Consider the following 18,855-nt stretch of genomic DNA (forward strand, 5'->3'; position numbering starts at 1 on the left):
AAAAGATTTTATGGTTTGGTATTACAGTAATATACAAATTTGACAGCTTGCAATAAGATCTCGTCACTGTAGCAAATCATTCTGACAGTAAGTACCATACTGCTGGTAATGTACATTTTTTTTATACAACTCTTATTAAAAAAAATCTTACAAAGATAGGGATATATGTGTCTGTTTAGAATTTGGACATCATAATCTTAATGAGTTAGTAAACTTTTAACTGGTCTTATAAATTATGACAGTAAGCAATTATTTCATCATCTGTACTGTCTTCCTGTTCTTCCTGTTTTATTCAGGAAAAAAAGAAATCAATGATATTTACAGACATCTCGTCAACAATGTTAAAACCATGAAGACTGCTTGTCTGTCTCTGCTCATTATTTCTTAGTATTTCTCTATAGATTTGGGGGAAAAAAAGAAAGAAAGAAAAGAAAAGAAAAGTAGGAATGTGGATAAATCAGTACCAGGTAATGGGGAACATAATGACTTTTCTTGATTGCCTGTACAGCATTTTTTATATGGGCTGAAAGGTAATCGATATGTCTACATTTCCAGAAATGCATTAACAGTGGCATTTTCAAATACAGAACTTCATTCATCTGGGAAAGAAAGCTAGAATTCACCCCTAACAAAGTTGTAAAATTAACTAAATGAGTCTGGTAGTAATATTAAGACTCAGAAGATAAACCCTGTCCTTATTTTTATGTAATTCTAGTTTTAGCAAGTCTAACATGCACCAGTTAGCTACCGAACAAGTGTAGAAGTAGAAGTAGAAAGCTCACTTTTTTTCTCCTTTGATTCAACTCTTCTCTTAGAATACCACCGTGAAACCACTCCATTTTCAGAATTGATGTATCTTTCAAAACTATAATCTTTGGCTTTCAAGCTCACTATTATGTGCCTTCAGGTACAAATTTTAAAGTGTATAGAGGCTTCCAAACAGAATAGTATTGTTTCAGCCAGATACTGAAAGACTTGTAGATCAGTCATCATAGCAGTGTAAATTCCTTTTCAAAATAATGTTCCTCACTCAGAGTACACTTGTGCTTATATTCTGTTGACTTGTCAAATATAAATTTGAGGTCATCAAATGCCTAGGGGCAACGCCAGTTATTCCAAAATTCATTCCAATTTCATTCTGCAGCAGAAATAGGATTTCAAATGTAAAAATAACAGAAAGTTCTACAGATAAAGAAACAAATGGCACATTATAAGCAAGCATGCCCTACCTGCCTGAGTAGACAAAATCAAAATGTAATACTCAGGCCTTTTGGGCACTGGGAACAACAAAGTTGATACTGAATTGAAACATGATATTTTAAAAACTAGTACAAGGATAACTATTTTTAAAAGTTTGTTCAATTAATAGGAACAAGAGTGCATATATATAATAGACGTATTTACAGAACTCAGAGTACTTTGTAGAAAATGTTACATGGTCTTTACAGAGGTCATTCTGATATTATTCTGAACAAGCTGGCTGCTGTTGGATTTAATATTTACCAAGTTACCAAGTGTGCAAAGAGAAAACAAAAATATTAGTTATCTGTGGACAAGAGCCTAGAAATGTTACAAAATGGTTCAATAAATAGTGCATGCACATAGGTAGCCTTCTTGGCACTCCTTTTGATAAAGCACTATTCTATAGACAGATTTATAATTTTTCTTGAATCTTGTGATTTTCTTACAGCTATCATTTTCATCTTTTTCTGCTATAGTGTTCCCAAGATGCCTTTTTTCTCTTTTGCCATCCTCCTGTCCTATACATCCCCTCTCTCAGCATTCTCTTCTCAAGTTTAAGTGCATTCACATTTAGTTGCTCAGGAGTATTTTCATTTAAAAATGTATGCTTTAATCTCTAATGGTGGAACTTCAGGCATTATGATAAATAGTGATCGTAATGGTAAGGCTTACTATATTTGAGAAAAAATGAATGTCTCACTGTCCTTCACATCACCTCATAAAAGTAACCATTAACTCTGCATACCTATAAGGGCAGTGCTACCTCACCCTTATGTAGTTTGGTAAGCCACTAGGATTGTAGTCCTTCACAGCAGAAAGAATTCACTGTAGTTATCTGCTATGGAACCTACTGCAAAATACACTAGATTATATATTACTCAATTATGATAATGTTCAAGCTGGAAGAAAACTGGTCCTTTACATTCTGTTTGCATGCATACATCTAGTTATGTTCTTGTTCAATTTAAACCATCTCCTTGCCCTGGCAAGATCACTATGCATAGTGTTTTAGCCTGTTTACATCATAATTTCTAGCAGTTGTTAGTTATAGATAGCAATTATTTTACTTGCCACTAAGGTGCAGTACTTCAGTGCTCTAGAAACTCTGCACAAGGGGTGAATATTTTTAAAAAAACAAAAGAAAGAATAACTTGATTGGATGGAAATTACTGTAGGTACTGAATCAGTCAGTCACTATAAACACAAAAGAGGTAATCATGAACATCTTTTTATTGTTATTATTCAGTTATCTTTTGGGTTTTAAATTCTAAACATTGTACTCTTATTTTAAAAAGTATCAGGGCACAGAAAAATAAAATGAACCACTGATTAAAGTATCTGAAATAATCGACAGTGTAAATAAAACATCAGACCAAAAACTGCTTTAAAAGATCAGTCATATCAGGTTTCTGTATTATTGATGTGCATTTTATTCCTCAAAAAGCATGGACTCCAGTCTTATTTTATTATTATTGACAGAGCCACTGGACATTAACAAGCTAGTTAGAATTCAGGCTATTTGTGGAGACTGTCATTTCAGAATCTAACTTCCTGAGAGCCAACAGGCACTGGATCTACTTTATTTTTGTCACCCTGTAATACACAAGTAATGTATTTTTATTTGCCTTTGCAGATACAGGTAAGAAAATGTGCAAATGTAAGCAAATACTTTTTATCATGTTTATATCAAGTATTCTTAGGTAGATAGTTTTACAGAATAGCTATACAGAAGCTACATCTTGTATTCCGGAACAAAAGCCCAACAGAAGAAATACAAAAACAATCAAATAGCTCAAGAAAATGTTTATTACTACTAGTAATAACAAGCTTTTTAATGTATACCTTCATACTTGGAATATAATAGTTATTCTGCCCAATCACCTTCAGCAAAAATTTAGGATGTTGCTGCTTTCGTCATATATATGTTATAAAACTAGGATGTTTATGACTTACCCAAGATGACAGTGTTCTTTTTAAATGACAAACTAAAAGTAAAAACAATCAAAAAATATTGCATCCAGCACTTTCACATCATCATAGCAGCTTTTTTTTGTCACCTTGCCACCAAATTAGGGAATATATCCTTAACATAACCAAATACAGCTGCTTTAGCATGATGTAAACAAGCTATGATATTAATCTGGATAAGGTAGGTGGGGGGGGGTGTAAGGGTTCAATTCAGAGACTGGTATGGCAGTGCCACCTAGTGAGCAACATGGAAATACTCTGTGTCACAATGATGCTCTGGTTCAGCTGAAATGAATAGTTTGTCCTCACAGCAGAAACTACCCAACAACCTAACTTTCGACATACATTAAGGCATAAGGAAAATTATTGAAGATTTCACAATCTGAACTCTCATTAAACTCCTTAGCAAATGGAAAACAAGCCTATGCATGGTAGCTTTCAGATCACAAAAATTATTACTAGGCCTGATAAGTGAAACAAATGCTTCCTCAGCTATATACCTCAGACAACTAATTTCCTGTTTATAGTACGGTTTATGGTTTACTCATCACTATTACTTAGAAATGAAAATTGAATGGTTCACAAAGCCATTATGAACATGAAATGCATAAAGAATGACCATGTAATATTCGATACTTTGTGATATCAAACTGGTAATATCCTACTCACAAAATAATGAGAATGATTATTAGCGAACCATTTCAGGATACAAACTCAAATAAGCATAAATATACTGCTTTGCTTTACATACATTAAGTAGGTATATTAAGGACTTTAAGTTTATTCCGACATTTTTTCTTCCCTTTGTCTCAAAATTGTTACAAACAAGAATGTCAAACAAATCCTATCTAACTAGCTAAAAATCAAGTTAAGTATCTTTAGTCATAATTTAACTATTGAGAACAAATGCCTATTTAAAACTTTTCTTTGGTCGTTTCACAGTGAGCAAAGTACTAGGATAGTTAAGAGGTCAAAGAAAACAAAGCAGAAACAAAAAATAACAGATTTTTCTCCCCACTGAAATATCTCTTTCCTTTGCTAATTTCTTCAGCTAATATCATTCTCTAACCAAACCCAATTTAACAAAAATTACAGACAAACTCCTACTAAGAACTCATCACATAAGTAGCTCTAAACATGAATTTAAAAAGCATAAAATATAATGCCTACCTTCAAGGGCTCTAAAATACATTGGGACACCAAGACAGACAGACAAACACACACACACACACACGCACCTATGTATATACACAAAAATATGCATGTACACATGCATATATACACACATGTATACCTTCATAAGCCAATACACAGAAGTGCCAAATGAGCAATAGAGACAATGATTGTTATATGTACAATGACTACCGAACCTTAGTCTTTTTTATGGACAGTTTGGATTTCAAGGAAAAATAATCCTGATTTAAGTGAGACTTCACAAAAAACCATCTTTTGTCAGATCATGTAACCCAGCATTTGGTTCAGAAAATATGGTTAGCATAGCTACTTAGAGATAGAGATTACTGTGGGTTACATGAGTCAGAAGACTTCATAAAGGAGGTGGCTCCTGAACTAGGCACTGAAAAATAGAAAAGATTTTAAGGTCATAGTTTTAAAGTCTGAAGAAACCTCAGATATCATCTTGTCACTTCCTCTCATTTTTCACATGTGAATTCTTAGGTCCAGAGTAACTAAGTAACAGGCACAAAGTCTTACAGGTAGTAAATGGCTGAGCTTTCATTTTAACCTGAGTTTCTCTGGCTTGTGATACAGTTTTCTTCCCATTGTACCATGGAATTTGCTCATCTGAGAAGTGGGGAAAAGGGAATTTCATGTAAGTGAAGAGAAGAAGCATAAACCTGGAGGCAAGAATAAAGTACAGTCAGGTAACAATAGAGGAGAGCAATCTGGCTAGAGAAAAGGGTTTATTTTGGGAGTACTAAATGACAAGTTTGGAAATAAGAATCACAATTTCAAGAGTAAAAGTAATTTTGGGCTTCACCTAGTTAAATCCTTTGTATTATCTGTCGAGAAAGGAGGACTTAGTGATGGTAACTATGAAAGGCAGAAATAGTGCAAGAGAAAGAATTGCAACCAATGTCTCATGAATCAAAATCCATTCTTACCTCCATTATACTAAAGAGGTTAGGTGGTCGAAGGCCTTAAATGTCATATAACAAATGTTAGACTTAATCTTATAGACATCTGAGAGTAACTGATATAGGAACATTCAATAAATGACGAAGCATATCATGATCAAAGTTATATGGAAGGAAAAACAATCTGACCATGATTTGCAGACCAACAAAGAATAAAGTAGTTCTTCCAATAAATTGTACATATGCAAAGTAATAAGAACCTTATATAGAGTAGCAACAGGAGAAAAGGAAATAAAGGGATAGATCCAGAAGAATACACCATAAAGAAAACCAAAAACCAAGACTTGTTCAATGATGAGATCTGTGGGCCAAAAGATAAGGAAGAAACAAAAATAGCACCAAGATTTCAACTTAGTTGACTGTGAAGATAATGACCATTCAATTTAACAATGTCTGCTGGGAATTTAATGATAAAGCAATGACACAATCCCTATCCTGAAGGAATTTATATTCCATTAAGGGGATATAACCCGTACACTGATAAGAATAAGATAGGGTATAATTTTGTAAATGAAAGAGCCAAAATTTTCTAGGAAGATTTGAATAGATAAAGAATATTTTAAGTTAGCTGAAATAATTGGAAGAAGAATGAGTTTGATTTTAAACAAAATATGTGCTTAAGAAAAGAGTAATGAGATCAAGGAAGGAAAGTGTTATGTGCACAGGATTCATTCATGAAGTCTAAAATGGAAGGAAAGGAGAGATATATGAAGAGATAATAGAATAAAGAGCTATTTTGCTTTTACAAAGATAGTGGACAAGGTTTTAAATGATTGACAAAACACAAAATTCTTCTTTCTCCTATCTTCCATTTTATCCACAAAAGGATTCAGGGATGTCTTATACTCACAAAAACTTTAAAAATATGTTCTTGAACGCTATTTTGGATTGGTAGATTCACCTTCCATCTCCATAGCATGGGCAAGAGGGTAAAGAGATTTTAACCTTGAAAATGATCCAAAGGATGAATTACAAGGAAAGCAATAACACTGATACTCTGAACAAGTTCCTACCAGACTTTGTTTCCCAAGAATCATTCACTCAGCTGAATGAAGTCTGTACATCTTCACATCTTTCAGTAGCTGCTGTTTAGATGCTTAGGTGTTTCCTTCTTGAAGCCATTCTCCCTCTCTCACTCTCTCCTTCCTCTCTTTGCACAGTTAAGCACTGGAGAAAAGATTAGCTAAGATAAAGATCCCTACCTTCAAGGAATTACATTCTACTGGAGAGATAAGACACAAACACAGGTATCTATACTATGAAATATTACATAATGTATGCATTAGAGATGTTCAAAACAAGACATAAAGCTTCACAAAAGAAGTGCCATTGCAGTTGTGTTATAAAGGGCAGGTCAGTTAATCAACAAGCATTTATTAAGTGTTCACAAAGTGCTAAGCATGGTGTATAATAATAATGGCAAAAACGTGTTTTGTATCTTCAAAGGAAGGGTAGCTAGGTGGTGTAGTGGATCAAGTGCCAGGCCTAGAGTCAGGAAATCTCATCTTCCTGAGTTCAAATCTGGCCTCAGAAACTTAGCAGCTGTGTGTCCCTGGGCAAATCATTTAATCCTGTTTGCCCCAGTTTCCTTACCTGTAAAATGAGTTGAAGAAGGAAATAGCAAATCACTCCAGTATCCCTGCCAAGAAAACCCCAAATGGGATCACAACGAGTTGGACACAACTGGAATAATTGAACAACAATACCCTCAAGGGCCTCATATTTCAACAGGTGAAAAAAGTAAGTGTGGGACATTCTAGGTATGAGAAAAGAGTATATGGAACACTAGAAAAGTCCAGAAAGCAAAGGGTATATTTCAAGGCAGAGAGGCCAGTTTGGCTGGAACACAGCTTGTTTCCTGGAAACAGGGGTAAAATGGAGTGGGAGGAAGCCATGAGGTTTATAACTGCCTATCCAACCCATATGATATTTAGATATTAGTAAAAGCTAGGCACTACTTCAATTGATGTGTTCATCAAAATCTAAAATTAGTCCAACCTCCTTTAGGAAATCTTTACCACCTTCTTCAGTTCCCACTGATATCCCCTTTCTCTAACATTCTAGAGAGAGGATTGGACTACAAGATAATCACTGTGGATCTCTCTATTAAAAAAGAAGGGCAGGTGTGATAAGATGAGATTCTATCTGATTTTATATTTTAGGTATTCTGGTATTCTAAAAAGATGGGGGCTATTTACAAATAATTTCATTTTACCACCAAAATGATACAACTACTAGAAGCATTAGAATTAATTAATTTTTGCCTGCACCCAGTTGTTAGAAATCTTGCACGTTCTCCCCTCAAATTCAGTCAGAACCCATAAACACTTGTCATTAAAGACCAAGGAAATTCCATGAAAATGTAAAATATGTAATCACAATTAAGCATAGTGATTAAAAGAATAATGATTTTGAATTTTCAAAATCATTCAATTTTTATGAAGGGACCACATAACTTGATTGGCATACTCCATGCTGAATCTTGCTGTCATTCCATGGAGGAAGGGTCCTAAATTCAGTGATATTCAGTGATATACCGAAGTTTTCAAGGACAGTAACAGTCATGACACAACCTCATACAAATGAAATGTTAAGTGTAATGATCGCTTATTTCAAAATGAATAAATGCAATCAACTAAGACTGGCAGAGATAAGTTTTGAAATCTAAAATTAAGACTACATTATAGTCTTTCTACACAATAACACTGTGTGCTATAATACTGTCTTTACAAAAGTAGCCTTTTAGTAACTGCTTCTAATTTCATTGAATTCAGTTAAATTCTTTCACTGAGAAAACCCTTTCACTCAAGAATACAAAATCTTTCCACAATAGCCTTGAGGAAAAGAATGAGTGTGCTTTTAAACATGCATCCCTTTACAGAAGCAACTAATGGCATAGCTGACCTGTCTAGGCAGTGCATGAAACGGCCAATCAATCAATCAATAAGTAAACATTTATAAAATGCCCACTATGTGCCAAGCACTGGGTTAAGCACTGGAAATTAAGTTTCATTGTTTTGTGAGAGTCTGATGAAACTTCTCTTGGAAAAAATGAGAAGATAAAATAATAATTTAATGGCAAAAAATAGGAGTTATCACCAAACAGTGTCATATTCTGTTCCCTTAAAGTAACGGCTTTTGTATTTTACCCAACATACTACTCATTTTCAACTGTTCGGTATTTAGCCTTAATCCTGAAATTCACTCTTTCAAGATGTGGCAATAAAATAAATGGGATCTCAGGGGAAAGGAACAGAACTATAACTAGGAATTTTTATGTCTTGGGTCAGGAACACAAAAGGCACCCTTGTTTGGCTGGTGTAGGGAAGAGGAAAGGCTCTATTTCAAAATGGAGGAGATCAAAAGGCTACTACGAGGGAGGGTGTCTCCCACTGCTACCTCCTATTCTAACGACAGGAAGATCAACCAACCAATAAGTAGTTTCCTATTTTAGCTAACTATTTTTAAAAATTAGGTCTTAATATTATTGTGCTATAAGAAATGACGAGCAGGATAATTTGAGGAAAAACCTGGAAAGACTTACATGAAATGATACAGTGAAGTGGGCAGAACCAAGAAAATATTGTACACAGTCACATCAATATACTGTACAATGAACAAGTATGAATGACTTAGCTATCTTTAGCTATACAATGATCCCAGATAATCCCAAAGGACCTACAATGAAAAATGCTATACACCTCCAGAGAAAGAACTGATGGCATTTGAACATAAACTGATGGATACTATTTTTTACTTTCTTTCTCTCTTTTTTGTTTTTGTTTGAGTTTTCTTCCACAAAATGCCTAATATGGAAATGCTTTACATGACTGCATATGCATAACCTCTGTGAGACTGTTTACTGTGTCAGGGAGGGAAGAGAGTAGGGAGGAAGGGATAGAATTTGGAACTTAAAACTTTTTTAAAAAATGAAAAAATAGTTTTTACATGTAAGTGGCGAAAAAATTAAATGTTATTAAAAAAAAGACTGAGGCCACTGTATTCAGTTTCACCAAGAAAAAAAAGAAATTTAGGTCCTAGTATCAGTTATTTTTTCATACTTGGTATCTAAGAAGGCTTATTATTAGTGAGGGCTGGAGTAGTTACCCTGACAATAGATTCTTTTGGGGAGAAGACTAAAAAGAGGACCAAAAAAACCAACCCACATCAAAACCCTCAAATTATTTTAGATCTAGAAGGGACCGTGGAGATCATCTAGTCAAACTATTTAGCAGGAGAAGAAAATGAGGCCCTAGGGGGAGGAAGTGACTTGCTGTTTGCCTAAAGTAAATAAGGAAAGTTCATTCACCTCTTCCAAAAGTAAAGGCAGAGGTGAGGTAAAGCCAAATTGATCCCCCAAATATCACAGATCGGGATGTCATGTGAGCTGCAAGAGACTACAGAGACCTCCTGACCCAACCCCACCATTTCACAGAGAAGGAAACAGGCGTCAGAGTGAGAACCAGGCCACAGATGACACCCAAGGCTCTTGATTCCTAGTCCAGCTCTCTCTCAGCCAAATGTTGGCATTTGGCCTCTATGGGCAGTACTGAGCCAGTACTGAGTATTGGACCTCTCCTCTCACAACAGAATCAATAACTTAGCAGAGTTGAGGTCTTCAATCCTCCTAGACACAGCCTAGCACCAAGCTTACACTACTTTTCTCCATATTCCTAACCAACTACAGGTCAGTTTGAACAGACAAGGCGGCCAAAACTTCAAGAGAAAAGAGGTGTTTCCCAGTAAGATTTAACCCTGAAGCACAGGTTGAAGTGCACTCTTCATTTTCCGGCCCTGTCCTTAGCAAACTTCTTGGCATATACAGATACTTAATAAATGTTTGTTCATTGCACTACCTCAAGTGCCCCACATTCAACCCTTCCAGAGAACATTATGCTAAAAATGGCCTAAAAATTTCCCTATCCACAAGGCAGTCAGAACTGGTCCATAAGGATCTCAAGGCCCTATGGAACCCTATTATTGTACACCCATCCCATCTCCCTTTCCCCTATTCACTACCTCCACCTCCATTAAGGGGTCATGACAAAGCCCAGAAGCCTTAGAGAAAATGACAAGGACATAAGGATGGGAAAAGTGGCAAGAACACTAGGAAGGCATTATCTTTCACAAGGGACTAAATGCTGTTTGTCTTCTCCTATCCTTGACCTTTCTGAAGGGCCTACCTTTCCATAGACTAATAACAGAAAGAGAAGGAGAGGAAGACTCTTCCACCTAGATGCTGGTCCCCTCTTGATCCTGCACCTGTATTGTACCCTTTCTCCAGATGGTATCATTATGACTATCTCTCAAGGGCCACTCCTGAGAGCGCTAAGCCAGAAATAGAATGGGGTCTCCCTCTCTACTACTCTGAACTTTCACAACAGAAAAACCTGTATAAAGCAGAAATGTGCCCATTCCCATTTCTGGCGCCTAGCTGTCCTCCAACTCAGCTCTGTCAAGGTGTTCTTCTTGAGAAGAGCAAAAGAGTTGTCAGGGTCCCTTAAAATTTCCCATCCTTGGAATTAATGAAAAAAAAATGTAAAGTAAAGGGGCCTAGCCACACCAGATCTAAAACTATATTATAAAGCATCAATCATCAAAACTATTTGGTACTGGCTAAGAAATTGAGTCGTGGATCAGTGAAATAGGTATGGTACATAAGACACAGGAGTAAATGACTACAGTAATCACTGTTTGAAAAACCCAAAAACTCCAGCTTCTCAGATAAGAACTCATTATTTGACAAGAAATGCTGGGAAAATTGGAAAATATTATAGCAGAAACTAGACATAGATCGATATCTCACACCCTATACCAGGAGAAGGTCAAAATGGGCACATGACATAGTCATAAAGGGTGATGCCATAAGCAAATTAGGAGAGCAAGAAATAGTTTACATGTCAGATCTATGGAAGAGGGAAGAATTTATGACCAAACAAGACAGACAACATTATGAGATGCAAAATGGATAATTCTGATTATGCTAAATTAAAAAGTTTTTGCACAAACAAAACCAACACAACCAAGATTGGAAGGAAAGAAGAAAGAAGGGAAACATTTTTTAAACCCAGTGTCTCCAATAAAGGCCTCTTTTCTCAAATATATAGAGAACTGAATCAAATTTATAAGAATTCAAGTCATTACCCAATGTATAAATGGTCAAAGGATATAAACAGGAAGTTATCAAATGAGGAAATTAAAGCTATCTATATTCATATGAAATAATGCTCTAAATCACTATTAATTAGAGAAATGCAAATTAAAACATCTCACACCTACCAGATTGGTTAATATGGCAGAAAAGGAATATAATAATTATTGGAGAAGATGTGAGAAAATTGAAACATTTATGCATTGCTGGTGGTGTTGTGAACTGATCCAACCATTCTGGGGAGCAATTTGGCACTATGCTCAAAGGGCTATAAAACTGAGCATACCCTTTGATCCTACAATACCCTTACTAGGTCTGGATCAAATATAACAGTTCTTTTTGTAGTGGCAAAGAATTCGAAATTGAGGGAATGCCCACCAACTGTAGAATGACTGAACAAGTTGGAGTGTATGAATATAATGGAGTATTACTGTTCTATAAAAAATGATGATCAAGCAGATTTTAGAAAAATGTGGAAAGACTTACACGAACTGATGCTGAGGAAAGTGAGCAGAACCAGGAAAACATTGTACACAGTAACAGTAACATTGTGTGATGATCAACTATGATAGATTTGGTGCTTCCCAGAAATACAATGACTTAAGACAATTCCAAAAGATTCATGATGGAAATTGTTATCCACATCTGGAGAAAGAACTATAGAGTGTAATGCAGATTGAAGGATACCATTTTCACTTTTTTGTTTTTTTCTTTCTTATGGCTTTTCCTTTTTGTTCTGATTTTCTTTCACAACATGACTAATGTAAAAATATGCTTAACATGATTGTACACGCATAACCTACAGGCCACTACTTACTGTCTTGGGGAGGCAGGAGAGAAGGGAAGGAGAGAGAAAAATTTGGAACTCAAAATCTTAAAAAAAATGAATGTTGGAAACTATCTTTACATGTAATTATAAAAAAAAAATACTATCAAGTGTAAAAATAGGTAAAAAAAAATTTTTTTTGCATCCATGGATGAATTTCCTGTTCTTAGGCAGGGACCCAAAATAGGTAAATCTCAGCCACCCAATACAGGCTATAGAATGGAAAGGAGCAAGTCTACTTTGATTAGATTTTATTAAAAATTCAACAACTTAATCAAAGTCTTACCTAAATATTTCCCATTTCCCAAGCTGCAAAGGAAGTAAAACTAAGACTTTACTTGGGCTTTTGACATTCAGAAACTTCTGAATAGAGATTTCCCACTCAATCAACATTTCCAAATCCTTTTTATTTGCTTCTTCAAGCAGTTTAAACTGAGACAATTCCAACCTACCACATCTGCAGGGAAAACTGTCATCCTTTCTCTGCACAGTACCTACCTTAAAAAGGGCTCAAGTCTGTAGCCAAGGTAAATCATTTTATGATGATACCATATGCACATATATGAAGTATTATTACTTAATATTCTGGCCTTTAGTGTCCATTCAATAATCCCAAACACAATTGTACACATCATGAAGGCAGAAGTCATATTCTGCTTAAATTTTGTATCTTCACCAGCATAATGCTTTTCTCTACTTAGTAATATTTGCCAAAATTGTACAAAAAGACCTCACTAGATGATGAGATCTTGACTTGCTATGGTCCTACGATTATTGACCAACTACAGCACACCCAAAATAACTAGACAAGGGGCAGCTAGGTGGTGCAGTGGATAGAACACCGGCCCTGAAGTCAGGAAGACCTGAGTTCAAATCTGGCCTCAGACCAAACACTTGACACGTACCAGCTGTGTAACCTTGGGCAAGTCACTTAACCCCAATTGCCTCACCCAAAAAAATAAAAATAAAAAAAAATAAACCAAAATAACTAGACAAACTGAATCAACTTGAGATTCTGTAGGCAAGAATATAGATAATATAAATAAATCTGATTTTAGTAAAAATCTAAAAGAATAAGTTACAGCCAAGAAGTTTTAAATGTTCCATATGGTTTAAAAAGTTGAGGCTAAATATGATAAGGATAAGGAAATCCAAAGTATTAAACACACTTCTCAAACAGGCTTCTGCATATTAAAGTAAGGAAATTCAACATTAGGAAAAATTCTCACTAAATAAAAAGTATGATGGTCTAAGCTAATGGTCTACTGACAATTTAACAACCTTGGAAGGCTGCCTCAATGTTAAGTACATCAGTGGCTTATCATTTCAATCAGACTTACATTTACGAAAAGGAAACAATGAAACGGTTTTCTAAAATAATTTCTGAAGTAGCCAGATCATCTGTTGTACAGTTTGCCAAGGCAAATGAATTGTACCTATGTTAAGAGATGAAATGTCTCAGATATAATAAAAGTCTTTTACTTTGTTTCATAGCAAGTTTCTGGCTAGGGAACAAAAGACAATGGAATCAGCTTACTTCCTTTTTCTTAAAGTCTAAATCTGGACAAGAGAAAGGAAGCTATAGAAAAAAGAGAGTGTGTGTGTGTGTGTGTGTGTGTGTATGTGTGTATGTGTGTGTGTGTGTGTGTGTGTGTGTGTACACGTACCAGCAACAATCTATTCCTTCTAAAACTTTCCTCAAACTCTTAAAATTTACAATGAACTTGATAAAGTATATATTAAAATAGAAAAAATTGAGACGATGAAAATCATTTGTAAGGGACACATGAAGGTTTTCTACTCACCAATTTTAACCTCTGTAAAGGTATTCTGCTAATGTCTATCGGTGTCCTCTCTGTGACATTAACAAATCGAACTTCTGGGATTGCAACTGCACACATTACATGGGCCCATCTATCCAAAAAAAAAAAAAAAAAAAGGGAATTAATAACAAAAAGGAATATAGCCTATATATATAAGTTCAACTGAATTCCTTAACAGACTAGTTTAAACAAGCCACCCAATTTCTTTTCACATCCCACAATCAAAACCCGGGGTCCTTACGCCTTTACCCTCCAAAGGCCTTGTACTCTTGTGAACACAGGAAAAAAGATGTAACTTAAATTTGAGTTTCCACAAACTCATGTGCCACCCTTGATCAAATAATCATAATTTTGAAATCAAGGTAACACCATAAACGGAAAAGAAAAAACAAAAACTCAAATCCATTTTAGGCAAGGTGTTTTTCATAAACCTGATTTATAAACCTGATTCTTTTGTTATATAAAGAATTTTGATGAAAAGTATCTTAAGCAGTAAAGCATTCATTAATTACACAGAGACACAGATTACACATCAAATCTGAGTGGCAGAGGCTCTTCTACAATTGAAGTTGAAAAAATATTGAAGTCCAGTTTTTCAACTTAATTTGGCATTATACTACCAATGTTTAACATGCATGTCCCTCATCATGTTGATGAAGGATCAGTTTAATGAATGGAATGGTTCAATTGAGTACATTATGCAGCACTTATACGTAAATCCTACAAGCCATAAACAAACAGAAGTATCAGAAAATTTTCTAAAGAGATTCATATTGATTATGTCTTTAATTAAATATTTATTTCTCACAAAAGTTCTAAGACAGAATCACAGAATCTTGGGGCTAGAGGAAAGTTAAAGCTAGTCTATTACTTTTGTTTCTGAGAAGTAACCAGAAGATTTTACTTCATTTTCATAAAGTCTTCAAGAAAGATTTTACAAAATCTTTAGGTCAAACCACACATAAATCAACTTAAATTTACATATGTAAATCAGCCCTATTTATGAAGATTAAACTGGTTGGCAACTATCAGGAAATCCTTCCATAACTAATCTAATCCCAACTCTTAAGTACAGTGCCTAGTACATAAGGTGACACTTAATAAATGTTTATTGACTGATTTACTAAATCTCTATGTTACAGTAAGCACTATTTTCTCTGTCTTTACTCTAGTGGGAAAAAAGCTGATACATAGCTAACTTCTTTTCTATAGCAATCAGTGTGGTATTCATATTATTTTTAAAGTTTAAGAATATAATTTAAAGTTAAAGCTTAATAATTTAAATCTATGTAATTTATACTTTGACAGTGTAAATATTGTCAATGAAGAAAGGAAATATGTTATACAATGCATGGTAATTTAGACTCATGCACAAAAATGAACTGGGAGAATTTACATGCATCTAACTGTAGGCTCACTCAATAAAAAGGAATCATTTCATTATTTCAAACCATTTTCTTTCCACTAAAACACATTGACTGTGTTAACAAGTACGGCTTGTCCTCATATTCACAGGTATTAAAAACTGAGACAGAAAGATGTGAAAGTCACACAGAAATATATTGATGAAAGAACTAGAAATGAAATTTTTTTCTTCCATGATATACTCACATCATGGAATCGTCCAGGATTTCCTCCCAACATACTTTATGCTGTTTCCTTTAACTCTTAAATACCAATGTACTTTTTCTAGTCTGTCTATTTTAGTGAGAACTACTATTTGGCCTATTAATTTTAAAGACAAGATATCTATATGATTCATTTTAGTTTTGTGATCACAATAACATTTATTTTTTCTGAACCATCAGGTAAGTTATGTAACAACAGGACAGACAAATGACATCACCATTGACGAAGGGCCTCTTGATGAAATGCAGGCATACAGTGCACTAGATTCTGTTTTTTTTTATTTTTTTCTTAAATCACTGTGCTAAGGATTCTGGGAAGATGGTGGAGTAGGTCAGAAAACTCTAAGCTCTCAAGACTTTCTCCCACAAAAAAAGATGAAATAGTGCCTCAGGGCAAATAGTGATCAGTAAAAATAGACAAGAGAAGGGGCAAAACTGTGTCCTCCTGGGACAATCAGAGAAGATCTGAAGAAAAGTTCCAGGTCCTCATGAAAAGTAAAGACATCCAGGTTAGGGTCCTCTTAAACAAGCAGCAAGCCCTCGGTTAGCTGGATTAGGAGGTACGTAGGCCCCAGCCGCAGGAACTTTTAACCCCCTAAACAGTGAAGGGCGTTGGGCTTCTGAGCAGGGAAAGATCAAGGGAACCACTACTGATAAGGAATGCCAGACCCAGCAGACTGCAGAGCCTAGGGTGGGGGTGAGAAGGAACCAGCACATGCCCCAGTGAGTGCGGAAGCAGAGGAGCGGGGACACCACTGGCTGTGGGCACTTATAGGATGCTGGAGTACTTGGTTGCAGTTCCAGAGGTGAGAGCAGAAAGAGGATCTGAGGTCAGAGGCACCATGCCCCATACCATAGGACTAGACGTGATTATAAAAACCAAGCTACAACAAAATTGAAGAAAAAAAAATGCATAGGCAAAGGAGAAAAAATTAAAACATGGAGAGTTACTATGGGAATAGAGAAGACCAGGATTCATCTTCAGAGGAGGATACTGAAGCAAAGAAACCCTCCTCTACTCCAAAGAGTAATGTCAAATGGTTATGTGATCAAAAAGAATTCACAGAAGAACTTAAAAAAGACTACGAAAATCAAATAAGAGAGATTGAGGAAAAACTAATAAATAAATAAGAACAATCTAAGAACAACAAGATTATTATGAAAAGAAAGTCAACTGATTGGAAAAGGAGATCCAGAATCTTGAGGAAGAAAACGATTACTTGAAAATTAGAACTGGTCAAGGGGAAGGCAGTGAAGTTATAAGAGATTAAGAAATAATGAAACAAAATATAAAGAATGAAAAATAGAAGAGAATGTGAATCCTCTCATAAGAAAAACAACTGATTTGGAGAACAGATCAAGAAGAGAAAACATAACAATGACTGGACTACCTGAAAGCTATGATCAAAAAAATAATCCTGATACAAGCTACACTAAAAGACCACAGGTCTTGGAACACTATATCGAAGAGCAAAAGAACTGGGGTTCTGACTGAAAATATCATACCCAACAAAGGTTAAGCAAAATTCTAAACGAAAAAAAAATATGGACATTTAATGAACTGTCATATTTTCAGGACTTTGTCTAAAAAAAAACATGAACTTAATGAAAGATTTGACATACAAGAGCCAAGAGAAATATAAGGTACATACCAAAGACTAATTATAAGGGACTCTATAAGGACAGACATTTTACCTTTTATGTGTGTAAAACATAAAACATATGTCTAAGATTGTTATTAGTAATTGGGTAGTTTGTAAGAAAGATTGGGATAGACCTGAGTATGACATGACTTTAAAAAGAAAAGCTGTTTGGGAATAGCTAAAAAGATTAATTATTTCATACAAATGAGGTATAAGAGGAAGAATCAACAAAGAGGAATTAGATGGGGTAAGAGGACTGTTTCATATATATATATATATATATGTATGTATATACACACACACACACACACAGAGAAAGAGAGAGAGAGATAGAGAGACAGTATTAGTTCCTAGTTTATATATATATATATACAATTCTTCTAAATTTGAAAGAAATAAAATGCTAAGAAAATAGGGAGGAGGGAGAAGATAAGGGAGGGATCTCTAGATGGAAGGATGAGGGAATAGGTTAAGGGGGGGTATAGAAAAGTGTTTAGATTAATGCAAATAGGAGTATAAGGAAGGGATCCTTGGAGGGGGGCTAGGTTAAATAATAGTAAGGCAAGGTAGGCAGTAGAAGTATAGGAATAAGGAGGGATAGGAAATAAGAGATACACAAGAATATAAAAACAAAGATCAGAAGTAGAATTTATTAGGGAAAACATATGTCTATAGATGTATGTATATATGTGTATATAAGTATATGTTTACATATATCTACATATAAATATATCCACGATTAATTGTAGCCTTCTTCGGGCAGGGAAGACTCTTAGGAATGAGAGAAATAGAACAAAGTAAAAAGTGCACAGCAGAGAACAAAAGAAAACTAATAAGGAAGCAAAGAAAAGATGGATACCTCTCAACACAATGAACAGTACTTACAGTTTCAGTAATAAAAAAAAATTTTTTAAATAATTTAATAAAAATCACTGTGCCAATAAATCAAATTCAAAATAAATGAAAAGTTGCCTCAATTATCAGTATTTGAATTCAGGATTTTATGGGGGGGGGGGTGGGTTGGTGGCCTAATCTTAAAGTCATTACAGGCATTTAACACAGTAGAAAGAATTGGTATTGCCTCCTTTAACAGAGGTGAAATTGATGTCAATAGCTGTTGAAGGAAAAAAATGTAGATACTTAACTTTCAATTTTGGAGGCAAAAAGTTTTAAAGTAAATGGTCAAACAAAATGCCTTCTGAAGTCCTCTTTAAGTTCTGTTTCTATAAGCAAGAAAGAAACATAACATAAGGATAAGATATACCACTTACTTCTTATTCTTAGTTTGCTTGAGTGCACCACCTCTCAAATTACAGAGACAACATTCCTGGGTTGGGAGAGAAAAGAAGAAGGAAAAAAAAAGAGAAATCCATGTTAGACAATTATGGAAAGATAATGTAAATTTAAATATCTATATG

The 18,855-nt window shown here is 34.9% G+C and overlaps 1 protein-coding gene across 4 annotated transcripts in view; it reads right to left on the reverse strand.

The window, feature by feature from the left end:
- The window catches only part of KDM4C (lysine demethylase 4C), a 480,568-nt gene that overhangs the window by 150,242 nt on the left and 311,471 nt on the right, over positions 1 to 18,855 (reverse strand). For all 4 annotated transcript variants that reach the window (XM_027862930.1, XM_027862929.1, XM_027862927.1 and 1 more), the window contains 2 exons: positions 18,709 to 18,764; positions 14,149 to 14,257 (listed from right to left, as the gene is read on the reverse strand). In XM_027862930.1, the coding sequence (XP_027718731.1) occupies positions 14,149 to 14,257; positions 18,709 to 18,764 (165 nt within the window). The remainder of the gene's footprint in view (positions 1 to 14,148; positions 14,258 to 18,708; positions 18,765 to 18,855) is intronic.

The sequence above is a fragment of the Vombatus ursinus genome, unplaced genomic scaffold (genome assembly GCF_900497805.2).
Source record: "Vombatus ursinus unplaced genomic scaffold, bare-nosed wombat genome assembly UNPS02014770.1, whole genome shotgun sequence".
NCBI lineage: Eukaryota > Metazoa > Chordata > Mammalia > Diprotodontia > Vombatidae > Vombatus > Vombatus ursinus.